Source organism: Podarcis pityusensis (assembly GCF_964106645.2).
Source record: "Podarcis pityusensis genome assembly, chromosome: 8".
Lineage (NCBI taxonomy): Eukaryota > Metazoa > Chordata > Lepidosauria > Squamata > Lacertidae > Podarcis > Podarcis pityusensis.
In genome coordinates this window covers 65307233-65334278 of record NC_138033.1, presented here as the reverse complement: position 1 = coordinate 65334278, position 27046 = coordinate 65307233, and the positions used below count along the sequence as shown (strand labels likewise).

The 27046-nt window shown below is 51.2% G+C and overlaps 1 protein-coding gene across 5 annotated transcripts; it reads right to left on the bottom strand.

The window, feature by feature from the left end:
* Positions 1-382: 382 nt before the first annotated feature.
* On the bottom strand, positions 383-26606 carry LOC308483377 (uncharacterized protein). Of its 5 annotated transcripts, none has more exons than XM_081017197.1 (12): positions 26303-26606; positions 20804-20897; positions 14489-14551; positions 12701-12833; positions 11134-11224; positions 9399-9522; positions 8308-8426; positions 6508-6570; positions 5465-5602; positions 4227-4324; positions 3874-3983; positions 383-1666 (listed from the first exon to the last, which is right to left on the bottom strand). In XM_081017197.1, the coding sequence occupies exons 2-12, from the start codon at positions 20850-20852 to the stop codon at positions 1506-1508; spliced, it is 1149 nt and encodes a 382-aa protein (XP_080873323.1). In that variant the 5' UTR covers positions 20853-20897; positions 26303-26606; the 3' UTR covers positions 383-1505. The 5 variants fall into 5 exon arrangements, with proteins under 5 accessions (XP_080873323.1, XP_080873321.1, XP_080873324.1 ...); XM_081017195.1 differs by lacking the exon at positions 26303-26606 and adding an exon at positions 26013-26158; XM_081017198.1 differs by lacking the exon at positions 26303-26606 and adding an exon at positions 26013-26158 and having other exon boundaries at positions 4227-4321.
* Between the last annotated feature and the right edge of the window lie 440 nt (positions 26607-27046).

Here is a 27046-nt window from a genome sequence, read left to right as displayed (position 1 = left end):
CTGTTCTTTAACGGAGGAAACACCGGAAAATACAGCTTACCTAGGAAAGAAGCAATTGGGAGCAGGGCCTTCAAACCTGTAGGATTTTCCCTGTGGAGCCTTCTCAAATCCCGGAAGATGTGGTCCAGGTGAACGGGTTTGCACCCTTCAGGTGGGAAAAGTTTACGTAAGCCGCCCGAAAGTGCGCAAGAACCAGCTTTCGAGCAAGGGCTCATTTCCTGAACACACACCACTCCCGCCCCCACAGAAAATGAACAAAATAGTCACAAGGAAGCTTTTTTCTTCAGCAAGACTCTTGCTAGCAGAACTGCTGAGCAGCACCAGCCACCCTGGGCGCAGATCCTGCTCACGGTACTAGTACATTAAAACACACATACACATAGGATTATTATATATATTTAAGATTAAGCCTAGCACATTTAGCACCAATTTCAAACTGCACTCCTTGCAGTGTGAGATCCAGTCCTGGCAATAAGTAGGAGGTGGGGGTCTGCGGAAGACATTTTCCAAATCTACTTCGAAAGCATTTCGTGCTCTTGCTCCTTGCCCGTTTATATTGCACACCGTGTCCAATGCTGCAGAAATGCAAAGGGCCCGAGAAGGTAATATATTCTCTCTCTTATCAAAGAGCCTCATTTTAGGATCCTCTGGAAATGCCTGATCTCCTCAAAAGCCTAGTGGGGTCACTCAGAACCCACTTATCATGCAGTACAAGGAGAAAAAAGCTGGTGGGGTGAAGCTGAGCTCCCGGAATATGCGGTGATGACCAGTCACCAACTTGGATGGCTTTAAAATAGGATAAGACAAGTTCATGGAGGAGGAAGCAACCTCGATGCCCCTGAATACCAGTGGCAGGCTTAAAATGAATGTTGTACTAGCTCCCTAGACAAGGCATCTAGTTGGCTCCTATGAAGACATGATTTTGGCCTAGATGGGTCTGATCCAGGGCTCTTCATTTATCCTTTCAAGCCTCTCGGAGGACGTTTCCAGTCTCGCACCCGTCCAATCGCTGCTGCCCCGTTTTTCGCTGCAGCAAAACTGTACCCTCTCAGCAAAAGAGCGTCTTCCCACAAAGGAGTCCAAAGGCAGGGCCTTGCCCTTCTGCAAAGCATGCGCTGTTCTACCTCTTGACACCCGGCAGACCTTGCCTGGCAAAGCCATCTTCTTCCCAACCAGGGCAAAAAGGTCACACGAGTGAGTCAAGATGGCTTGCAGAAGAGGCTAAAATGTTTTGGTCCCGGAGAAAAGAGACGGCAGCCTTCTGGGACCACTGCGTTTAGCTACGAGGATGCAGCAGTTGTGCAGACATCAACGTTCTTTGCAAAGGGTGGGGGGAAATGGCAGCCTTTTGCATCGTTGGCCTCAGACTTGTTACAGCAAACCCTGGCCCCCTCAGAGCAACTGCAGGTATGGGCAGAGGTGGCAAAGAGGCCAGAGGGATGAGGGATGAGTCCCTGCTGTGGTGAGGGCTGGGCGGAGCAGCCGCTCTGTTGGGAGCGGATGCGTCACTGTTGCTTGCAGCCTTCCTTCTTGTCCCTGGGTTTCTGCCGGCCTACCTTCTCTGGCTGTCGTTTTGTCGGGGACACAAAGGCCGGTTCGCCGAGCTCGTCTGGGTAGTCGAAGAAGCCGCCCACAGGGACTGAGCGTCCTCCTGGGGCAGCAGCAGCTAAAGTGGTTGGACGGAGGAGAGGAGAGAGAGAGATCTGTCTTTAATGGCATCACCAGCAGCAGCCATCCCCACATCCCAAATGAGCCAGCTGCTTTGGGCTACAATGCCCATCAGCCTCAGCTAGCACGACCAGTGCTCAGGGATGATGGGATTTGTAGTCTAGTAACATGTGGAGGGCAGCAGACTGGAGGAGGGTGCTCACATGTCTGTTCCCTGCTGTGCTGATGAGGAAGTGCTATACCCAAGACAGCCGTAGGAAAAGAGGCTTCCTCCCTTTGCAGCACAGGGAGAAGGGATCTGCTGCGGCTGGAACCCATGACCCAGAGATTAAGGGTCTCCTGCTCTACCAGCTGAGATAAGGGGGAAGATAGGACGAGAACCCTCCCCAAGGCAACCAGGCACACGGACATGGTGGTGCTGGGGTGCCAAGCACCCAGTGGAGCAGGCCTCTTGCACAGGAAGTGCTCGCATCTCGTTGCAAAGCCTTTTGGCAATTATCACCACTGATAATCTTGGGAGCATTCATGGGAGCCAAAGAGGGTTTTTTGGAGGGGGCAAGTGTCGACTTGGGGACGATAAACAGAATGATAGGAATCAGCAGCAACTTCCACCATCCGGGTGCAGTCGGGGAGGGATGGGAACAGGGGAAGCTGCTGCCTTAGACACTAATTCAGGCCACTGGTCCATGCAGCTCAGTGCCACCTACTCTGGTTGGCAGCAGCGGCTCACCAGGGTTTCAGCGATGAGTTTTTCCCTGCTCTACTTGGGCCTTGGGGCTACCCTTCCCCATCAGCTGCAGCTAGGACAGCTCAGTTGGTAGATCATGAGACTCTTCATCTCAGGGTCATGGGTTCGAGCCCCTCATTGGGCAAAAGATTCCTGCGTTGCAGGGAGTTGGACTAGATGACCCTCGGGGTCCCTACCAACTCTCAGATTCTGACTGGCCTGCAAAGACAGAGCTATTCCGCCTGGCCTTTAATTTGAATTCAGCCTGATCTTTTATTTCCCTTCTCTTCCTTCCCCCTCCCCTTTTATGAAGATCACCCGCTCTGAGACCCCACAGCTAATTTTCCCCTGGCCTCCTCGCTGGCCCAAGTAGGACTAATTCAGCCAGCTAGCCCTGGGGATTATCTAATTGATTTTTGATTTTTATTGTTATTCATGTTTTTATATTGTATTTTATGCTGCTTTTATATTTAAGTGTTTTAAAGTGTTTTAAATTTGTTGTTAGCCACCCTGAACCCTGTTTTTGAAGGGCAGGGTATAAATAAAAAAAGTATTATTATATTATTATTATTATAAATGGCCCCAGCCTTTCGTTGCGGAGGGTAAATGGGGCTGAGAAAACCATTCTAGACATAGAATGGAAGGACAAGTATTAAATGTTATTCTTTAGCGTTTGCCCTTTATGGAGCACCTGAACGTGGAATTGGATCTCACTGCCGGATCTGGACCGATCAGAACTGTGGCTGGTTTGTTTATGAAAAAGGATATCTTTAGCATCCGTCATTAACACAAGGCAGATCAGAGAACGAACGTAACATAACTGAATGCGCACCCCGACTACACTACCATAAGCACTTCAAAACGAACATAGAGGACAGAGAGAGGCCGCTGGGGAGGGCAGGAGGGGCTGCCACGCTGTCGCCCACATAAAAGATGGTGCCCAAGCAAATGTTCGAAGCCTTCACTTGGGGTTGAAAGAACAAGCACGCCAACCCCTGCTGCCCCCTGGTGGCCATTCTTGTGTGTAAAGGTAAAGGTAAAGGGACCCCTGACCATTAGGTCCAGCCGTGGCCGACTCTGGGGTTGCAGCGCTCATCTTGCTTTATTGGCCGAGGGAGTGGGAGTACAGCTTCCGGGTCATGTGGCCAGCATGACTAAGCCGCTTCTGGTGAACCAGAGCAGCGCACGGAAACGCCGTTTACCTTCCCGCCGGAGCGGTACCTATTCATCTACTTGCACTTTGACGTGCTTTCGAACTGCTAGGTTGGCAGGAGCTGGGACCGAGCAACAGGAGCTCACCCCGTCGTGGGGATTCGAACCGCCGACCTTCTGATCGGCAAGTCCTAGGCTCTGTGGTTTAACCCACAGCGCCACTCGCGTCCCACTCGTGTGTACCTGAGGTCAAAGGGACACCCCCCTCCCCAGTCAGCACCTGGGAAACGGCTTGCAATCCCAGAAGAACCAGTTGCATTACCCACCTCTGGAGCAAAGGGAAACCATTCCAGCAGGGGCCTCCGCCCTCTGGGCCCTGAAGGTTGGGTCCAGGTCCTCTGCGATATTCCGGCACAGCTGCGGCCTGAGGGACAACCTGCAAGGAAGGACAGGACACTCGCAAGTTCGTTTCCCCTCCAGTTGCCCTGGCAGCTCTTTGCATTCCCTCCCACCCTGCCCCCCATCTCTCCGGAAATTTGGTTTCTAACGAAGACAATAAATGGGTCTCAGAAGTGAACTTTAAAAAAAGAGAGAGAGGGAGACAGCATAATTTAATAACCATTTGAATAATTAAATTCATAAGGGATCTTTGCAAAGTTACCATCTGAGCAGCACTGACCTGATGTCCGGCTGGCCTCCATGGGTGGGCACCTCTGAGCTGTCCGAGGACCAGAGACCGGTTGGCGATGCGGCTCCGCAGATCTCTTGCGCCTCCTTCTGGCAAGAAAGCAACACGGCACCACGTAAGACAGACCCTGCCTGCCAAGGGACGAGCTGCTCTCTTTCGGAGCTGGGTGTGAACTCCGGAGGTCTGCGCAGTCACCGCAGGGATGCTGGTGCCATGCTCACGCCCCACGGTGCTTATTTCCCAACCCTCCGCACAGTCCACAAATAAGCTTTGCTCAGAGTAAGCCAAGCCGAGGAAAAGAAGAGGTCACGGGCTCAGGGGCAAATGGCAATTTTCATTTCGGAAAATTCCAACGGCCAGCCGAAACGTCGCCAGACAGCAAGCCTGCTTTCGAGTCCAGGTGGGGTGTCAAGCAAAGTGGAGCGTAAGCAAGAAAAAAGAAACTGGCTTGGCACCAAAGTCACTGCGCCCGCGCTGGTCAAAAGTTTGGTTTTGCTGTACAGTGGTATCTCGGGTTACATACGCTTCAGGTTACAGACTCCACTAATCCAGAAATATTACCTCGGGTTAAGAACTTTGCTTCAGGATGAGAACAGAAATCGTGCTCCAGCGGTGTGGTGGCAGCAGGAGGCCCCATTAGCTAAAGTGGTGCTTCGGGTTAAGAACAGTTTCAGGTTAAGCACAGACCTCCAGAACGAATTAAGTTCTTAACCCGAGGTACCACTGTATTGTCATAGGGCAGTCCCCAAACTAAGGTCCGCGGGCCAGATAAGGCCCAAGGGACTTGTTTATCCGGCCCGCAGCAACGCCTGCTGCTGCCACCTGCTCTTATCGGCGCTGCGCGGCTGCCCACTTCTGGGTCAAAGGAGCACCGGAAATAGCTTGTGTGCATGCGTTATTTCTGGTGCACATCCGGGTCGGAGGAGGCCCGTGCACATGCGCACAAGCTATTTCCATTGCTCCTCTGACCCGGAAGTGCGCTGGAAATAGCGTGTGCGCACACGTATGGGCACGCACTCCCTTACCCTCTGGCCCGCCGTACGATCCGTGCTGGAGACACTGGCCCGAGGCGCGGTAAGTTTGCTGACCCCTGGCATAGAACCTGTCGTTAGGAGCACCCTCACGTCAAGATTTGCTATGCATGAGGAAGGTGCCACTGCCAGCTCCAAGCTGCTGGGTCCATGCAGAGGCGACTTTTGCCACACACCCACCCCAGCTGGGTCACTTACCTCTTGGCTGGGGCTGCTGCTGGGGGCTGCCTCCTCCATGGTGGTGCCCTTGCCCCTTGCCCCTGTCATGGCCTTGTTCCTTCTGGGGGATCTCCATTGAGCTTTTAGTTCCTGGTCCTGCATGTAGCGGGCAATCTCCTGGGAGGAGCATAGGGGAGAGAGAAAGACCTTTTTAAAGAAAGGCAAGTCAATATCTCTCATTGAAGGTATTTCTGTCTCGGAGCCCAGTGACGTTGGCCTTGTGAGGCTTTCCAAATGGCGTCCCCCAACCACCCACCTGTGTTCCACCCGCACAAGCCCTTTGATTGCTTAGCTCCAGGATGCACCCTAACAAACTGGCCTTGGACGGTTTCTGCTCCAGATGAGAGGATTCGAAGTCTTTCAAGGTCCACAGAGGAGAGTTGAGGCATTTGTAGTTCAACAGCCCACACTCCAGGTCCAAAAGCACCTACCACACTCCAGTCTTTCCTGGCTCAACCAAAAAGGCCCAGACAAACAGGGAGGTCTTGGGGCTCTTCTGAACAGGCGCAGAGCTGTGAGTGGGCCGAAGGGAGCCCCCCACCCACAAAGCAGGCGTCTTCAGGCAAAAGGACCCACAAAAGGACTCAAGGAAGAAGGGAGGGAAGAGGTCAGTGGAGTAGGGCCTGAGCAGCTTACAAGGCTCTGGGGGGAGGACAAACTGGCTCTTGGGACACTGCTTCACACTCAGAGGAGGGTGGGGCAGTGGGCAAGGAGCCCCCCAGCAGCAAACCCTCGCTCTGGTGCCCATGGTGAGCACAGCTGGCTTGGCAGCGCTGTGGCCTCAACTGCGAGCCAGCCAGTCATGGTCCAGCTTGAAGGAGGGAGCCTGGCTGTTTATGGAGGGAGGCGAGAGAGCTGCTTTCATCCTTGGATGCTGTTGGAGCTGGGCTGGGCCGTCACGCCAGAGATGCTTTGATGCCACCCTCTCCACCAGTGGGCAAGCCCACAGCTGCGACCCCCCCACAAACCCCAAAGCCCCGCTGAGCCAAGCCGAGCGAACAGACCAGCGATCAGCTCCTTACCTCATCCTGAGCCACCTGGGCTGCCCTGTAGTCATTGTGGCGTTCCCGGTTCTTCCTGGCTTTCTGCATGAGAGTGAAAAAGCTAATAAAACAAGGCGGTACAGAGAAGATGGAAGAGGAGGAGCTCTGTCCACACCACAAATCCTTTTCTCTTTCTTTCTTTCTTTCTTTCTTTCTTTCTTTCTTTCTTTCTTTCTTTCTTCTCTCTCTCTCTCTCTCTTTCTTTCTTTCTTTCTTTCTTTCTTTCTTTCTTTCTTTCTTTCACAAGGCATTTCCAATACAGAGGATGAGCCCTGCTCTCCCAAGGCAGGAGCTGCAAACTTGATTCTCACCCCGGGAAGGCAAAATAACACCTGCTCCTTTTCTGAGGCGCCCTTGTAATTCTGATTCATGCTGGAATATACAGGGATATATAAACGCTGCCTCAGGCCATTTGCTGGGCAGCTGCTGCCAGCCGGGATTCAGTGGTGCCTTGCTCAGTACAAAGCATCTTCCCAGGCGGTGCGGTTGCCTTTTGTACAGCTTCCTTTATCTATTATTATCAATTATTATTATTTATTGAATTTATATGCCACCTATACCCGGAGGTCTCAGGGCGGTTCACATAAAAAGACCACAGTATATAAAATAAAAACAATAACTCAATAATACCTCCCCCCAAAAAAGAGCCACATTTTAAAAGGACATGGGATGTTGATCAGGTCATCCAAAGGCCTGGTTAAAAAGGAATGTTTTTGCCTGGCACCTAAAGGTGTATAACGAAGGCACCAGGCGAACTTTCCTGGGGAGAGCAGTCCACAGATGGGGAGCCACTGCAGAGAAGGCCTGTTCTCATGTTGCCACCCTCCAGACCTCTCAAGGAGGCTGCACATGAAGGAGGGTCTCAGAAAATGATCTCAGGGTCTGGGTAGGTTCATACGGGAAGACGCGGTCCTTGAGGTATTGAGGTCCTGACCCGTTTAAGGCTTTATAGGTCAAAACCAGCACTTTTGAATTGGGCCCGGAAACTAATCAGTAGCCAGTGCAGTCAGACCAGGATCGGTGTAATATGCTCAGACCGTCTTTGCTCCGGTCTATATGCACACAAACACACACTTTGGCACTGGTGTTTCGGGGGCCCATGGGGCCCACCTTATCCTCTGCACTCTTTAACAACATCCCTCTAGTGGTGCAGCAATAAAACCACTAGCACATTTGCAAAGCTAAGCAGGGTCCGGTATGGTTTCAAATTGGATGGGGGACCACATGCCGAGATTTCTGCATTGCAGATGGTTGGACTAGATGGCTCTCGGGGGTCCCTTCCGACTCTACAGTTCTGTGAGTCTATTAGAACTGGAGAGGGCGGTCAGCTGGGGATCTGGAATGCTGAAGACACTCGGCTCTCCCTCCCTTGTCACCAGAGCCCACTGCAGGGGTGCTGGATGAGGGCCAAGTGACTGAAATTGAATCCTGACAAGAGGAAGCCACTGTGAGCAGAAAGTTCTCAAGTGCAGGAAACTGGTACTTCTCCCGCTTTGGAGAGCACTGCCCTGAAAGATTCGGGATTTCAACCATTTCATGCCATTTGGCTTCCAAGGACCTTCCCCCAATGCTCCTGGGGCCAACACGTCCCAGCATGAGATTTACAACCTTCAAGGTACCAGGCAGTTGTCACACCCCCCCCCCCAGATGTGAAACCTTAAAACCTTCACATGCTGTCTTTATTTGACAGGCCCAGTTTGTAACAGGCAAGAAAGTGCTGCCACCCAAACCTTAGTTCCTGGCCCAGAGGAGGAGGAGGAGGACAAAATGGGCACTCACCAGGCGAGCCACTTCCTCAGCTTGCAGCTCCCGGGCTAGTTCTTCATCTTGCTGGAGCTGCTGCTGGTTCTGGAGTTCAAGTTCTGCCATCACCCAGTTTAGGGGCCCAAGGGAGTCATCTGAAGACAGACAGAGAGACAGACAGACAGACAGGAAGACAAACGTGAAAAGTGGAGTTGTGGGGAAGGACGACGAAGGAGCAGTTCTGCATGTGCTGCTGGTTAAGCAAGCTGAGAGCTCATTGCAGGAGGTTGTCCCTCTGCTGGCCAAGGCCAAGGGGAGAAACAGGACCAAGGGGAGAAACAGGACCACCCAGCTGATGCTGGCCTGGTCCCCTTCTGAAAGTCCATTAATAATAATAATAATAATAATAATAATAATAATAATAATTTATTATTTATACCCTGCCCATCTGGCTGGGCTTCTCCAGGCACTCTGGGCAGCTTCCAACAAAATATTAAAATACCTTAATACATCAAACATTAAAAGCTTCCCTAAACAGGGCTGCCTTCAGATGTCATCTAAAAGTCTGGTAGTTGTTGTTCTCTTTGACATCTGATGGGAGGGCATTCCACAGGGAGGGTGCCACTACCGAGAAGGCCCTCTGCCTGGTTCCCTGTAATTTGGCTTCTCGCAGTGAGGGAACCACCAGAAGGCCCTCTGTGTCCGGGTAGAATGATGGGGGTGGAGACGCTCCTTCAGATATACTTCCAGCGCTTTCGTGCTTGGAAATCTGCCACGTGAAAACGGTGCCAAGATTTCCCAGTCGCAGGGTGGTGTAACGCCAAAGCCTCGGGTCCAGAGACATCCCCGAGAGCCGGGCGCTAACTCTGCACCAGCCTTTCCCAACCAGCCGCCTTCAGGATGCTGGTGGGACTACAACTCCCATCAGCACCAGCGATGGCCAGGCAATGGGGGCACCCAAAGTAGGTGCCGTCTTTGGTCCCATGCGTGTTGGGATGCCCTCACGAGACTTGTGCCACCTGCGCTCCAGCTGAGGACGCAAGTTGCAGTCAGACAAAATTTGTGAGGCCTTGCGTGTCTGGTTTGCGGCCCCCAGAGAAGCCCCTCCTCTCTGGAGCAACCCTCACCCCTCCTCCAGCTCCAGATACCTTCTCCTCCTCCTCGCTGTGTCGCACTTGAGCTCCTGAGCCACAGCTGCTGTTTCTTCTGCAGGCTCTCCTCCTCCAAGTCCTGCAGCTGCTTGGCTATTTCCTGTGTGGAGGAGAGGAAAAAACCCACTGAGAGGGGATGGAAATGGAATTCCAGAGCCAGGCTTCACCCTGCCACTACTTCGTGGTGCTTTCTGTCTCCCATTCAGCTGGCAGAGAACGAAGACAATGGAAACCTGGGATACTAATTGTGCCTCTGTGGCCTTATTTCCCACCCCACCCCCCTTGCAAAGGAGCTACTGGAAAGCAGCCTTAAAGTGCACTCCTCCCAATGGTTCTTGTGGAAGCAAGGCTTATTGATGGCTCCTGGTATTGACAGGGAACCTCACTCAATGAGATGACAGGAGTTTCTGCCAGCTCTGCACTGCAGCCGTCTCCTGCCCAAAGCGGGAATATTGTGCCTGCTTTTATATTCTGGAGAACATTTTTAAACCAGAGGGTGAAACGCTGTTCTGGACCTCCACTCAAGCCTTCATCTTTTTCAAAGTTCCTTAGGTTGTTTTCACGCCAACATTCAGCCAGCCACAAAAAAATGTAATTTTATATGTAAGAATTCTGATCGGCTGAAACCATGGAGCGGAGATGGCAATTTTATTTTTCGTTCTGTCCGCCTGATAAGGAAATTTGTTTAGAATAGGATATTCTACTGGGGAAGCTTTTGTTCCAGAGGAACTGTGGAAATGGGCAGAGGGCTTTCACTCCCTTGTGAGGGAGAAGGGGCTGAGGAAAGTCCAGATTTGGGACTGCTGTTCTTAGAAGGCAGTCAGAGCCTCTTCCAGGGATCTCTGTCACCTCAGGTGACCCCGCCAGCTTTGATCTCTTGCTTTTGTTCCATTAGCCAGACAAGCAGCAGCTCCACCAAACTGCTCTTTCCAGGCTAATCCTATTTGGAACCGAACAGCCTGTTCTACATATTAAAACGTCGCCCTCAAAGCAGTTTGCGGCCAAGCTGCCCTTGGCCACTAATGGCAGGGAGCAGGAAGAGGTTTTTGCAAAGGTGAAACTCTCATTTAAGTGGGTTTCCGCAATGCTCCACAATGAACGGCCGGCTTCCCACTGACCAGCGAGTGGAGGAACAAGGAGGTGCAAGAACCCAGCCCAAGTCAGCCAACGAACGCACCCTGGAAACATCCATAAGATAGCAGCCATTGGTTCATCTGCCTCCAGATAAATCTCTTTTTCCAGTTCTTCCCTGGAGGAAACATTTACACTGTTCTACGGTGTTTCCGTGCGCTGCTCTGGTTCGCCAGAAGCGGCTTAGTCATGCTGGCCACATGACCCGGAAAAACTGTACGCTGGCTCCCTTGGCCAGTAAAGCGAGATAAGGGTCGGAACCCCAGAGTCGTTTACGACTAGGCCTAATGGTCAGGGGTCCCTTTACCTTTACCTTTTACCCCCTGAAAACATTCTGATTTGTTTGCAATGAGGCTATGCAACTTGATGTCAGTCCATCATTACTCCCCCCCCCCCCACTTAACTTTGGCGGAGGGTGAGCGGACCCAAAGTCAAATTACTGCAGGGTGTGCTAGAGCCAACTAAAAATAATCTGCCTTTTGGAAGGACCTGCTAGGCAGCCCACCCTGTCCTGTTCCTGCCGAGAGGGGGCCAAAGGAAGCGAGGGAGCCTGCCACCTGGCTCCAGGTGTTCCTGTTACCTGGTCCTTCTCCTTCCTCTGGCAACTCTCCTCCGCCTCCCTCTGAATGTCCTCCTGGATGGCACGAGCGATTTCAGAGTCCCGATCTTCTCTGCGTGTGATGCAGGCAGGAGAGGGGGAAGGAAGAGGCAATTAGTGAAGCAGGAAGCCTCTGTCCCCGTTGTGTCTGGGCCTTGCTAATCACCAGATGCACGAGAGAGGGACAGAGCAGGAACTTCAGAGGGCCTCCTGTCTGACATTAATCTGACCTCAAGAGCACAGGAGCCTTACAAAGGCACCTGGGGAGCTACAGAGAGAAGTCATCTATTGCCTCTAGCATACACATCTGCACCAGGTGCACACTTTAGACATCAAGATGTTTAGCATGCTCTGTCTGCTTGCACTGCAGGTGCAAAGCTCACCACAAGCAAGGTCAGACACAAGCTCTGTGGTCTTGTAAGGCTTGCCTCCCTGCAAAAGAGGCAAGCAATAAAGCCCCAAATTCTTCTGCAGCTCAGATTAAAACTGGAGTTGCACAGGGGGAAAAACAAACCTCAGTTTATGTCCCTTTCAGCCTCAAAGAACAGCTTGATCTAATCTGGGCAGGGATAGCCCAACTTCTGCCGTCTATGCTCTGGTAACCTCTAGGTTAGATTTCTGCAACACATCATACGCGGGGCTGCCTCTGAAGATGGTTTGGACACTTCAGCCAGTGCATAATTCAGCAGTCAGTTTGCTCACTCCGGAGCAAAACAGTCAGAGCATATAACGCCAACTCTGGCTCAACTGCACTGCTTGCCAATCCAATTCCAGGCACAATTCAACATGCTGGTTTTGACCTATAAAGCCTTAAACAGCTCAGGACTGCAATTCCTCAAGGACCACCTCTCCCACCTCTGGGACTCAGACCCAGAGATCATAATCTGAGACGCTTCTTCTTGTGCCCCTCTCTGAGTGGTCTGGAGGTGCCAACATGTGAGCAGGCCTTTTCCGTGGTGGCTCCCCGCTTGTGGAATGCTCTCCCCAGGGAGGCTTGCCTGGCACCTTCATTACATACCGTTAGGTGCCAGGCAAAAACATTTCTTTTCTCCCAGGCCATTGGCTAATTAAACAACCTATGGCCTTTTAAACTTGGGAGGGCATTGTTTTTATTTGTCACCATGTTGTGTATTTTTGTGTTTTTATATTGTAAACCGCTCTGTGACCCTGGGGTGTAGGGCTGTATAGAAATTTAAGAAGCAAATAAAATGAATAAAAAGAGGCTTGGAAAAGAGTCCTTTCAGAATTAGTCTGCCCCACTTTCCCCACATCCAATCCATGCTCATCCACAAATGTGGGTCTCCAGCTGTTTTTGGACTACAACTCCCATCATCCCTAGCTAGCAGGACCAGTGGGAACTGTAGTTTGAAAACAGCTGCAGACCTAAGCTCGGGAAACACTGGAAGATGCAGCCGCAGCAGAACCAAGACTAGGCCTTGTCCATCCCACTGGGATGCCTTGCCATAAGCATCGCCATAACTCTATCTCCTACCCAAAGCAAGAGACACCGCCTCCCTGCAATAAAGTTGGGACTCCAAAGCAAACCTACAGTTCCTTCTGCTGCTCAGAGAGCTGGTGTTTCCTCCTGGCTTCCTCCTCCAGGTCCTGAAGTTTCTTGGCAATTCGGATGTCCTTCTGGACCAGCTGGTTCTTCTGAATGTTGGAAGTGTAATGCTGCTCAACTGCGAAGAGATGGAAACTTCACTGCGTGGGCTGGAATGGAGAGGCCTCTTTCGTCCTCCTCTCTCCTCCCTTCCCCACCTTCAAGGGCATCTCCAGGTAGGGCTGGGAAGAAAGACTTCCTTGTCTAGAACACTGGAGAGCTGCTGCCGGTCCATCTAGGCTGGATTTTGAGAGAGTGCTGGGGGCGGCAGTCGCAAAATGGCTGCCACGGAGGAGCCATGGCCTAACGCAAAGAAGCTGTTGCAGGGCATGTGTGATCCTGCTTCAAGCGACACACTTTCGGGGGTCAACACTCCTTGGGCCGCCTCTCCAGGCACTGGGCAGATGGGGGAAAGGAAGACTGGCAAGATGGAGCAATAGGACTCTGAGGTAGCAGCCCAAACAGGTGGCGCGATGCCAAGCTGCTCATCTGACTGGATCTCTTCCAGATCCTGTCTGTTGGGCATTATCTGTTCACACTTTCTTGCCCTCTCAAGGGTGCTTGGTGAGGAGAGACGGAGAAGGAAGGCTCTTTCCTCTTCAGCCTGCCACCCTAACTCACCACCCCTGGGTGCCATAGACAAGAGCTGCTTGGCTGGCCAGCCAGCTGCTCCCACCACCCCTGGCAGCCCTGATCTTAGCTGCCATCCATCAGCTCCATTGACAGGGTGTGGGTGGCAAAGGGGGCGGCACCGGGGGAGGCGGGAGAAGTGTCCTCTGCCTGGACCGTGTGCGTCACTGCAGCGGGGAATGACGTCGCAGAATGATTCATGGGTATCCGCTGTGGCAGCCAAGACAGGCTGGGGTGGGCAAGGTGGCCCATCTGGGTTGCAGGAGGAACTGTCCCCTTCCAAAGGAGTCAACCTTGAGAGCGTCCCTGGGGAGAGCGGTGCCTGTCAAGCCTGTTCCTCGTTAAAATCTGCAAGGTTGATTCACTGAAGCACTAGGCTCCATTTAATTAACTAAAAAAAAAAAGGCCGTAAAACCTCTGGCTCCAACAGGCACCCCGTACTAGGAAAACTAAATGCGTTTCCAAAGGATGCCTTGAACATGAAGGACGGACCTATTTCCAGGGATCGTCTGAAGGCCTCTAAGTGGGTGGGGTCTATGCAGGGGTTTTTTTGGGAGGGGATGTTAATGCTAAAGGCAGAGGGCCTTCTCAGTAGTGGCACCCTCCCTGTGGAACACCCTCCCTTCAGATGTCAAGGAGATAAAGATCTACAAAACTTTCAGAAGACACCTGAAGGCAGCCCTGTATCAGGGAGGTTTTAATGCTTGATATTTTACTATGTTTTTATATATCCCGTAAGCTTAAAGATGCTTCAGGTTAAATCTTTTCAGGTTGCATCCCCTGGCAACCCGGAAGTATTGGAAAGGGTTACTTCTGGGTTTCACCACTCGCGCATGCGCAGACGCGGCGAATCGCGACCTGCGCAGACGCGGGGTGCGTTCTGCTCAGGTTGCAAACAGGGGCTCCGGAACAGATCCCGTTCGCAACCAGAGGTACCACTGTATTATTATTATTAAATGCTGAAGCCAGGGGCCCAGCCAGAACAGGTAGAAAAAGACCCCAAGAAAATCCAAAACACTGGCCAGGGAAGGGAAGGCAAGGCTGGGCTTGCTCTGAGCCTTTGCCCCGACGAAGAGGAGAGGGAATAGTTCCATCAGCTCTTACTCTCTTGCTCTTGAAGGCTGTAAGCCAAAGCGCCATCTTCCAGGACAGCAAAATCTCGGCAAACTGCAGGGGAAAAGAGAAAACACAATTAAACAACAGCAGAGCCCTGTTCTGCCAGTTCTGCCAATATTTTCGTTTATCTGCAAGTTTTCTTACCCATCCATCACACCACAAAGTCGCAGGCTGAGTTCCAACCATTGCAGCTACGTAACAGGGAAGGCTTTTGCAATTATCAAACAGGGGCGAAGCCATTCAAAGTGGAAACAGAGCAATGCAAATCCAGCAAAACAGGCCTGATTAAGGCAGTGCATCTCAGCAAATCTCAGCACCCAAGAAGGCCGGTAGAGGGACTTTCAAATGTTTGGGGCCTAAGTTGTTTAGAGCTCTAAACACAAATGTGAGCAGAACTTTTAACTGGGCCTGAAGACAAACCAACCACTGGGGTATCTGTTTTAAGATAGTTGTGACTGGATCGCCAGCCAGCCAGTCCTCTGGCCGCTGTGCTTTGGACCGAGGAAGCTCACAGCCATCCGAAACAGCATTTGGAGGAGGAATATTTTGTATAAAGAGAGTCCCATGGACTGCAAGAAGATCAAACCTCTCCATTGTGAAGGAAATCAGCCCTGAGTGCTCACTGGAAGGACAGATCGTGAAGCTGAGACTCCAATACTTTGGCCACCTCATAAGAAGAGAAGACTCCCTGGAAAAGACCCTGATGTTGGGAAAGATGGAGGGCACAAGGAGAAGGGGACGACAGAGGACGAGATGGTTGGACAGTGTTCTCAAAGCTACCAGCATGAGTTTGACCAAACTGCAGGAGGCAGTGGAAGACAGGAGTGCCTGGCATGCTCTGGTCCGTGGGGTCACGAAGAGTCGGACATGACTAAACAACTAAACAACAACAAAGGTAAAGGTAAAGGGAGCCCTGACCATTAGGTCCAGTTGTCGCTGACTCTGGGGTTGCGACGCTCATCTCGCTTTATTGGCCAAGGGAGCCGGTGTACAGCTTCCGGGTCATGTGGCCAGCATGACTAAGCCGCTTCTGGCGAACCAGAGCAGCGCAGAGAATCGCCGTTTACCTTCCCACCAGAGTGGTACCTATTTATCTACTTGCACTTTGAAGTGCTTTCCAACTGCTAGGTTGGCAGGAGCTGGGACCGAGCAACGGGAGCTCACGCCGGCGTGGGGATTCAAACCACCGACCTTCTGATCGGCAAGTCCTAGGCTCTGTGGTTTAACCTGCAGCGCCACCCGCATCCCTCATGTTTTGTGTAGTTGCTGCCAAATACTTGTAACCCCACAGAGCATCAATGCTGCCTCCAGGACTTCCATTCTGCCTTCCTAACAGGAGGAGGAAGAAGTGGCAGCAGCAGCAGCACTGAGGTGACTGTGAGCTGCGCTCCCTTGGCAAAAAGGCAGCCAGCCTGCCCAAGGCAACAGGCGCCACTTTGCAGGAGCCGTGCCAGAATCTGGGTGTGTCCAAAGTTGCACACCCAGTCCCTGCCCACCCAGCCATTCCGCGGCTACTTGGCTGACAAGTCAGCACAGCTTAACAAGGTGTTGAAAGATCTCTGTCTACACGCACCGTTTACGCAACACAAAAAGAAAAAGGGCGGGGAGCGAGCAGGGAGGGCCGCACCTCTCAGCCTAAACCGGGTGCCGTGGCAAATGCCAGCCGGGGAGAGTCTTTACGATGTGATGCCCCCCCCCAATAAGTCATTTAGGCCTCAACCACACTTCAACCAAAGGGCGGCAAATAAAGTTTGCCCATTGCAAGGGAAAACCTTTTCCAAGGTGGCGACAAAGGACCGTGTTGGGCACGCCAGGCCTTCTTGCGCCTGGCAAAGCTCTCGTTTGCTCAAGAGTGCCAGTCAGCCTTGTCACAGAGCCCAGCTGCTTGCCAGTGGGGCGAGAGGGTCACATTTGTGCTGTGCAAAAACACAGCTTTTGCTTCCAAAAAAATGAGAAGTCAGACACACCCAGTCTAGGGAAGTCAGCCCCCACTCAGCATCTTTTTTCTGCGGAGCACCGGGGGGGGGGGGAGGGGACAGAAAAACAAAAACGAAACAACAAAACCATTCTTCAAGTTTATTGTCCTTGCATCATGATGAATAGGGTCCTTCTCCCCCAACTCCAGGAATCGCCACTTGAAGCCAGCAGCCACCAAGTGGCTCCAAGTGAGTAAGGAAGTCAAGGGCTCAAGTGGTACCATTTTGGGGAGAGGGGGCTGCCCGAAATCTCTACAGTGGTAGCTCGGGTTACCGAAGCTTCAGGTTACAGACTCCGCTAACCCAGAAATAGTACCTCGGGTTAAGAACTTTGCTTCAGGATGAGAACAGAAATCATGCAACAGTGGCACGGCAGCAGCGGAAGGCCCCATTAGCTAAAGTGGTAGAATCATAGAATCATAGAGTTGGAAGAGACCACAAGGGCCATCGAGTCCAACCCCCTGCCAAGCAGGAAACACCATCCGAGCACTCCTGACATATGGTTGTCAAGCCTCTGCTTAAAGACCTCCAAAGAAGGAGACCTCAGGTACCTCAGGTTAAGAAAAGTTTCAGGTTAAGAACGGACCTCCAGAACGAATTACCGTATTTTTTGCACCATAACACTCACTTTTTTCCTCCTAGAAAGTAAGGGGAAATGTCTGTGCGTGTTATGGAGGGAATGCCTACGGGTGGCGGGGGGGATCTGCTGCAGTCGTGAGCAGAGGATCCATGGTTCAGCTTCCTTCCCTCCTCCGTGGCTCGCTTTGAAACAGCAAAGCGGGAGAAGAGCCACTGATTGGGGAGGAGAGAGGGACAGAGAGCCTGCTTCTTTAAAGGAGCAAAGCGGGAGAGGAGAGGAGCCACTTACACGAGTGTTAAGTGGCTCCTGTCCGGTTGGTTCCTTTAAAGCAAGCAGGCTCTGTCCCTCTCTCCTCCCCACTCAGCTCGCTACATAGCAGCAAGGTTTTTCAGCTCGCTAAGCCAGGGATGAGCGGGGAGGAGGGAGAAAAGCAGAGCCTGCTTGCTTTAAAGGAGCAAAGTGGGAGAGGAGCCTTCTCCCCTTATATCCCTCTTCTTCATTATTAGCAGCATCCTTCTCCACCCACCCCACGCGTGCTTCTTCTCCCCTTAAACCCCTCTTCTTCATTATTAGCAGCATCCTTCTCCACACACCCCACGCGTGCTCCTTGTCCCTTGAGTGCTTTTCCTTCCCTCCCCACTTAAAACGTGGTTACAAAGCACGGATCCACATGGATCCTCAGGATTTTTGCATTGGGCAACTCCAAACTCACTGTCAGATCACATGTCTGTGGCCACAGCATGAACCACAAAACTCATACATCCACTGTTTCGTTTAGAATATTTTTTTTCTGGTTTTCCTCCTCTGAAAACTACGTGCGTGTTATGGTCAGGTGCGTGTTATAGAGCGAAAAATACGGTAAGTTCTTAACCCCAGGTACCACTGTATTCCTTTTTCCATACCACTGAAAGAACGGATTAGAATTGGAAGTCAACAACTAGAACAATGATCAATTAGAATTCAACAACAGGCTGGAATTGGAGTTGTGAGAGGAAATGCTCCTTCAAAGGCAACCTGTGGAACTCATTGCCACTGGATGTTATTCTGGTTCCATTTAATGTGGACTTGCCTCTTCTGCAGAATGTCTGAGAAGTAAAAAAAAACCACCATGGAAAACAGAACTCTGGGTTAAAGGGGGGGGCACTTTGGTGTGGATATTGTAAAAAAATAATATTTGCCTGTGTGAGCAGCACTGACGCCACAACCAGCTGCCCTGTGGAAGCGACCTAGGGGTGCCCGGAAGTTGCTGCTCTTTTAGCAGAGGCCCTGAAGAATCTCTTCCCAGAGGCAGCTGAATGGTCAAGCGGCCGCAGGTCAGTGGAAACCCCGCCGCTCTGAGCTTTGCTTCCCCGAGTGGCTCTCCACTCAGCCTCACGGCCTCATTTCCAGCTGGCATCGCTTTCCTCCTCCTTCCCAAATTACATTCATTTAATCCTTTCCCCGTCCCTCTCCGTATCGCATTACAAGGTGAATAAGGGACATGTCATGCATTATAATTACTGGCCCGGAATCAAATCTCGGTGGCGGAAAAAATGCGCCCCTCCCCAACACTGCAGCGCTGGGATGAGGGGGAAAGCAAGCTTCTCTTAGAGGCCTTAGCTACGTCCATCTCGGCAGGTGCTTTCTGAGGCCTTCACAATTGTCACCATCACATAATTCTAGAGAAGATCTTGGCAGGGCAAGGTGTAGCAGCTGCCCCTGGTCCAATACACCTGAAGGGCACCAGGCTGGGGAAGACTACCCTGGTTAACTGGGCACAGGGAGGGGATTTTATATATATATATTTTTAAGGGACTGGCATTAGATTTTGACACCCTCCCACAGCTTGAGCCACCTTTCCAAATACCACCTGGGGCCATCATTCTGCAGCCACTGGATCTGTGTACAGTGATACCTCTGGTTAAGAACTTAATTCGTTCTGGAGGTCCATTCTTAACCTGAAACTGTTCTTAACCTGAGGTACCACTTTAGCTAATGGAGCCTCCCGCTGCCGCCGCACCACCGGAGCACGATTTCTGTTCTCATCCTGAAGCAAAGTTCTTAACCCAAGGTACTATTTCTGGGTTAGCGGAGTCTGTAATCTGAAGCGTCTGTAACCTGAAGCGTCTGTAACCCGAGGTACCACTGTACTGAACTCTGGCTAGCTCTCCATATTGTGGAAGTCCTCCTCTCCCAAGTGTCTAGACACTAGTGACTGCAGGAGAGAAGGCGCAGTGAAGTTTGAAGCAAATCTCCCAGTACACTGAGCAAGCAGCCGCATGCCGGGGCAGGATTTCGCTCTCTCCTCCCTGTCTAATTAGAGGCAGGAGGAATGAAAGCAAGAAAGAGAAAGGAGGTGTCTGTCATGATCCTCTCCCTTCTGGACCTCTCCTTTTTTTTTAAAGGGGGCTCTGCCTCAAGGTATCATACAGTTGCCAGCCATCAATTGGAGACCATGGCAGACTCCAGAGGGCAAGTGGGTTTCCTGGGCCTTTGCTCCCACAGCAGAAGCAAGGAGATGGAAATTGGCACACATCTCTGAGCGGGTGAGCTTGTTGCTGTTTGGCACGCCACATACCTCAGTACCTGGCAGCATTTGGGGGCTTGCACCACACCTGCTCTGTTTGTTTGTTTTTAATTTTTATTAGAAATTTTATTTACAACATAACATAAACCCCCCCCCCCAATACAGAAATCCACCCTCATTAAACGTGAACATAACATACAATAAGCATAGCATACAACAATACAAACAACCAAATAAAAGACTTCCTTTCTCCTGTATCTGGCCTCCTTATTTACTTCTTATAAGCTGCTCTCTGTTTTGATGATTATTTTGTGCATTTCTCTTTTTTTGTAGAAGAGCAGCATATACATTATCCTTAAGAATGGAGCTTCCAAGTTCAGAGGCAGACTGCTGCCTGGGCTCTGCAAGTGGGCTTCCCAGAAGTCCCTGCCTTGCCATGATGGTGACTGGGCAAAGCTGTGGTTTTGCTCTTATAAATGCAACCGCAATACTCAAGGCCCACCTCTTCCCATATGAACCTACCCGGACCCTGAGATCATCTTCTGAGGCCCTCCTTCGTGTGCCGCCTCCTCGAGAGGTCCAGAGGGTGGCAACATGAGAATGGGCCTTCTCTGCAGTGGCTCCCCATTTGTGGAATGCTCTCCCCAGGGAAGTCCGCCTGGTGCCTTCATTGTACACCTTTAGGCACCAGGCAAAAACGTTCCTTTTTAACCAGGCCTTTGGCTGACCTGATCAACATCCCATTAGGGACTGCTTACCAGCGGGAAGGTAAACGGCGTTCCATGTGCTGCGCTGGCTCGCCAGATGCAGCTTGTCACGCTGGCCACGTGACCCGGAAGTGTCTGCGGACAGCGCTGGCTCCCGGCCTATAGAGTGAGATGAGCGCACAACCCTAGTGTCTGGCAAGACTGGTCCGTACGGGCAGGGGTACCTTTACCTTTTTATTATTGGGTTATTGCTTTTATTTTTATTTTATATACTGTGGTCTTTTTATGTGAACCGCCCTGAGACCTCTGGGTATAGGAGGTATATAAATTCAATTCATCATCATCATCATCATCATCATAATATAACAATAACAACCACCCACACCTTTCAAGGTTAAAAATTTCACGTATTTCAAGCTGCAGATCAGTAAAGTGGGATTATCACCCTCAGAGAACTTTCACTTTGTGTTTCCTAATACATACACACGCACACCCTCCCCCCAAGGTGAACTCCTAGCTTCTTGCATGGCTTACCTTCCTGCACCGGAGGCAGGCGGGAGGTGTCAATCTGAACTTCCGTCATCTTCAGAGACCGGGCTTTGTTCTCATGGACTCCTGAAAAGGCAACCTGCAAGAAGAGAGGCTACGAGTTACTGGGATTGCCTAGTGATGATAACCTAAGTGGGTTTCAGAGATGCTGGAGGAGAAAGTCTTCCCACTGCATAAGCCCGGGTTATCTCTGCGGCTCTCTCAGGGAGGTTCGCCTGGCAAAGCCTGTCGGTGCTGAAAGGTGAGCACGCTCCTCCAAAAAACTCTCTCCCAGGGCCAACTTAAGAGGAAATGCTTCTGTGTAGAGTTCCCCAAGCCCAGGAACAAGAGATATCCCACAGGGTCCCCAAAGAACTCTTGTGCAAGGCTTTCATTGGTCCTTCTAGCAAGGGGTGATGGGGGTTTGTAGTCCAAAGACAGTTGGAGGCCCTGATTTAAGGAAGGTGAGAGAGAGACATTTTTATAATCTCTAGCTGCCTTCCAGTTGTCTTTCTAGACTACAATCCCCGCTCTAAGCTGCAGGAGTTACAGTCCCAAACATCTGGAGGGCATTGAGAGAAAAGGCGGCGTGCAAACTCATGATCAACACAGGGCAAACATTCCACTTGATCACATCTAAACCCGGCCCTTCCTCCCAAAGGAGCCCAGTGCTGTCTCCCTGCACCTCCTGCTGCCAACATGGCGAGTGGCAAGATGGGTGACCCAGCAGAGGATGGCACAAAGGCATGGGGTGACTTCCAGTTGCTGCCAGCCTCCAACGGGCAGCTTGCCTTCCTCTCCACCAACACAGCCATTGCCCCACGTGTCTATTCCCCTTTCTAAACCTGCCGCCATCTTCTTGCAGAAGCTTTAGGTTAAAATTGCACACTGTGCGAACAGCGGCTCTCTTTTATCTCGCTCGGATCTGCCAGCTGGCAAGTTTCACTGGGTGACCTGAACTTCTAGTATTATGGTGGGTGGGTGGGGAAGTTGTCTCAACAGGAATAATGGTAGCTTTACCCTTACTCCTTTGGGGAGTTGCCTCCATAGTCCCAACATATTTTTGATTGCTCCGCCTTTTCCTACTCTATTTTTTGAAATGGGGGATGGGGAAAGAGAAGGGGAAAGAGATCCAAATGCAGCTGCTGCACCAAAGATTTGCCTAAGAGCATTACGATACTGACAGTTTTATTTTCAGTCCCTTTCTTAATAATCCCCAGCATGGAATTAGCCTTTTCCGCAGCTGTCGCACAGTGTTTGCACTAAGCTATTCGCTAAGACTGCACAGCACCCTCTGGGGAGAGTCACAACAAGCTCCAATTCCCTCAGTATAAAGGTCGGTATAGTTAAAGCCATGGTTTTCCCAGTAGTGATGTATGGAAGTGAGAGCTGGACCATCAAGAAGGCTGATCGCCGAAGAATTGATGCTTTTGAATTATGGTGCTGGAGGAGACTCTTGAGAGTCTCATGGACTGCAAGAAGATCAAACGTATCCATTCTTAAGGAAATCAGCCTTGAGTGCTCACTGGAAGGACAGATCGTGAAGCTGAGGCTCCAGTACTTTGGCCACCTCATGAGAAGAGAAGACTCCCTGGAAAAGACCCTGACGTTGGGAAAGATGGAGGGCACAAGGAGAAGGGAACGACAGAGGATGAGATGGTTGGACAGTGTTCTCGAAGCTACAAACATGAGCCTGACCAAACTGTGGGAGGCACTGGAAGACAGGAGTGCCTGGCGTGCTCTGGTCCATGGGGTCTCGAAGAGTCGGACACGACTAAACGATTAAACAACATTCGCTACGACTGCACAGCACCCTCTGGGGAGAGTCACAACAAGCTCCGATTCCCTCAGTATGCAGGCAGACAGACTCCACTTTTGACTTTCCTCCTTTGCAAGAAACACTTATTTACTCCACCCTCTGCTTACTGTTCTTTAATTAGTTACTAACTCCTAAAAAAAGGCCTATTGTCTTATCCTATGACTGTTAAATGCATTTGATTTAATTTGCTTTCGGTGAAGTGTTTCTTTGTCAAAAGGTTTTTGAGTGTGCTTATTATTACATTTCTACCCCGTGTTTCCTCCAAGGAATGGTGAATGGCCCAAGCTTACCCAGTGAGCTTCATGGCTGAGAGGGGATTTGAACTCTAGTCTCCAAGTTCATAGCTCAACACTCTAACCACTAGGCTACGCTGGATGTCAGAAGACGTACACAACATCTTCTGGATTTCCCTTATCCACGTGCTCCTTGACTCTTCTTCACAAACTCTTAAAAGGTTGCTGAGGCAGAACTTCCCTTTACAGAAGCCTTGCTGATTCATTCTCAGCTAGACTTGTTCTTCTATGTGCATGATCAATTTTGTCTTTAATTATGCTTTCCACCAATTTACCTGAAATGGACATTACAATGTAATTTCCTGGATCCTCTCCCTGCCCCTGGATACACTATATACACACACACACACACACACACACACACACACACACATGTTAAGTTGCCTTCCTTCCAGTTCTCTGCTAAGGGGGAAGATTTTAGCAAGAGGTGGAATATTTTGAGCAAGTTCATATCCAAGTTCTTTAGGCTGAAATCCTGCAAAAAAAATACATAGATCCAAGTCCCACTAAACTCACTAGGGCTTACTTCAACATACACATGAAGAGGATTGTGTTAAGAACCCTACTTAGATGAACACCATCAAGACTCCGAGATTTGCCAATTTGTCATTTGTCCCTAGAATAGCCCTAGACCATTTCTAGACATGTGTTGGCTTTTCAGCATAGCCGAACAGAGATTCTACTCTTGTTCCCCTTAATGGAAGAAGAGGAGCTGAACTTATGACCTAACACAGAAAAGTGAGGATGATATTTACTGCCAACAGACAACCCCAAAACCACCTCACACAAAATCAGAAGGTGGTTCAAAGCTTTATATAAAACTTACCTGACTCAAGGTAGGCACATGGAAGGCGCACTCACAAGAGACCCCTGACCTCTCTCTAACTTCTAGCGCGGTGCCAACCTCCCCTTCATCAAGGCTTGTTCTGGTTGTGCAAAGTCTCTGCTCATTCCTAAATTTAAACAAATTCCCCAGTGGAGAGCTTGAAGACTGTGGATTCCTTCTGGAAATAGCAGCCAGAGAGGAATGCAACTTTTCCCAAGTAAGGGCATATGAATGTGCCCAGTTGATGTGTGGGGGTCTACTCTCTCTATGTGCCTCATATTTTTCCCCTGTAAGACTGCAAATGTGAAGTGCTTCCTCTCAGGGAGACAAAGGGTGGGTAGAGCTTCTCCTGCTCAATTTCTCTGTATCGTGGCATCATCCAGACTTCCCTTTATTCTGCACTTGCTGCATTTTGAGTGCTAGGTTTCCCCTCTGCGTTCACAAAGCTCATCTCTGCCCAATGTCGGAAGAGTGAAAACACCCCTCCCCATCTTGTCAATGTCCCCTGGTGCACACACAAAACAGGTAACAAATCTGACAATAATGAAGCTGTGCAGATGTGAAACCCATGGTGTGTGTGTGTAGTAACATGAACACACCTGCAACTGCAGAGCTGCAACCCATTCCCAGCAGGCTCACTTCAGCCCCAACTTCTCCATCAATTAACCCAGCGCTCGGAAAAGTAAAGGTAAAGGGACCCCTGACCATTAGGTCCAGTCGTGGCCGACTCTGGGGTTGCGGCGCTCATCTTGCTTTACTGGCCAAGGGAGCCGGCATACAGCTTCCGGGTCATGTGGCCAGCATTTCTAAGCCGCTTCTGGCGAACCAGAGCAGCGCACGGAAACACTGTTTACCTTCCTGCCACAGCGGTACCTATTTATCTACTTGCACTTTGATGTGCTTTCGAACTGCTAGGTTGGCAGGAGCAGGGACCGAGCAACGGGAGCTCACCCCGTTGCAGGGATTCGAACCGCCGACCTTCTGATCGGCAAGTCCTAGGCTCTGTGGTTTAACCCACAGCGCCACTCACGTTCCTCCAGCGCTCAGAAAGTCTTTGCCAAATCCCCTATATCATAATCCCGTTTCCTCCGGACCCCCAGAACATGAGCAAGGCCCCTCATAGGAATCCAAAGGAGAGTATGCAAGAAACCTGGCAACCCTAGAAGTTAATTGAAAGATATGCAACCGTAACACACACACACTCACAGAGACACACACACTATTCATCCAAAATGATCAAACGGCTTGAATTTTGTCCCTCTAGCAAGATGCTCTTGTGAAGCAATGTAAAGTCATGGTAAGAGATGTGTAGCTGCTCTCAGTGGAATCCCCTGCAGATACTCCAGCAAGCAGGACCAGAACCAAGGGAGAAGGGGGCCAGATAACCTCCGAGCAGCTAAGATCTATTATTTGATAGTGGAACAGAGACTGAGGCTACCTTTGAATCCAGTGGGCCCTGGTTCGCTGTGGGTAGAATGGGCAGCCTCCCCCAAGGGACTGCTGCAGTTGCAAATTCCTGCAATGAGCAGCGGGGGTGGGGGTGGGGGGGATGTGGATTTCAACTAGGTGACCTCTACAGTCCCTCTAGGATTTTTAGTGAGCTGCCATTTTGGGTTTGGTTTTGACTTCATATTATCGGGGACATGACTGGACCCTCCTTTGCTAATATACAACAGGGGGAGGAACTTTGCACATGGCCAGTAGCATCTCTGTTCCTTTTTAAGGGCCTCTGCTGGCTGCAACCCTTCCCAAGGTTTCCCAGGTCTCACCTGGAGATCCGTGGGGGTTGAATTGGGGGGGGGGGTTGCATGCAGACACGCTGACGGCAAAATGTATCCCCTTTAGGAGGAGGCGGCGGCGGCACTCTGCACATGTCCAGAGGATTACAGCGAGGCAAGGCAACCTGGCAGGCATGCCATGGTGGGAGGGGTGATAGCCACGACCCTGGTCCCTCCTTCCCCTGCCTGGCCTGAGCTACCCTTGCTGCAAAGCCCAGAGGGGAGCCCAGCATCCGCGTTGCTGCGCCAGGTCTCCGCTCTTGGCCGTGATGGACTCCGCCCTTTCTTCCTCCACCCCCCCCCCCCGCCTACACTTGCAGGACGCCGGACTAGAGGAAGGCGGGACCACCTCGCAGGGCTGTTGTTGGGCGAAGCCCCTCCGGCCCCTGCCTCCACCTGCTGGGGAGGGGGAGGCCACCCCCAACCTCTCATCCAAGACGCGAGAATGAGAAGGGACCAGGGAGACCCCCACCCCAAAACCACCTACCCAAGTACTTACCTGCCTGCCTGCCTGCGCGGCCAAGGCGCTCTCGCCCCGCCTTCTGGCGGGCAGGAGGCGGCGGCTCTGCGGCTCCGCAGGCGGATGGGAGGAAGGAAGGAAAGGAGGGAGGGAGGCTGGGCGACGCCTCCCCCGCCTTCCTGGCCCCGCCGAGCCCCGCCGAGCCCCCCCGCAGCCCCTGCCCACCCACTCACGGGGCCCACCGCCTTCCCCGGTCCCGGAGGCCTCCCCAAGGAGCGCAAGAAGGAAGGAGGGAAGCGGGCGGATCCGGCTGCAGCAGCGGCTCCTACCTAGTCCTCCTGCCCGGCGACCGCTTGGATAAGCGGCCTTGCGTAGGATTAAAGCAAGAGGAGGAGGGGGAGGAGGAGGAGGAAGCGGGGGCTGCAGCCAGCTAAATTTACTCAAAGGAAGACCCATCAGGACGAAGGGACCCCAGGCGTTGCCAGGCGTAAATCAAGCAAGTCGTAGAATTGTAGAGTTGGAAGGGATCCTTAAAGATCTAGTCCAACCCCTGCAGAGGATCGAACATGCAACCTTGGCAATGATCAGCACCAGGCTCTAGCCAACTGAGCTGTCCAGGTTCCTTCCTCCACGAAAAGCCCCCCCCCCATAAAGGCTGCAAGCGAGATAAATAAAAATCCATAACTAAAAGTAGAAACAATCAGAGTATTTGAAATCAAAACGCTCGCTGAGGTCGCTTGGATGATGTTGTGAAAGGTTTTCAGCAAACGCAATAAAACTTGTTTTAGTTTAGGTTAAAAAATCCAGAGCGAATTTGTCTGAAGTTTGTATGGCTTTAAAGACGATTGCAATAAGGTTATGATTTATGTTTGTTCGTTTTGTGTTTTTGTTTGTCGTTAATATTGTAAAAACCAATAAAATGTTTGGAAATTTTTTTGGGGGGGGGAATTAAAGACGATTGCAATTCGGCAGTATATAAGATGGTCTAAATACATAGTTCAGATGTGGGTGAACACATCTCGGCACGAGGGGAGTGGTCCTGGACCTCTTGAAAGAGAGGGGATCCCACCACT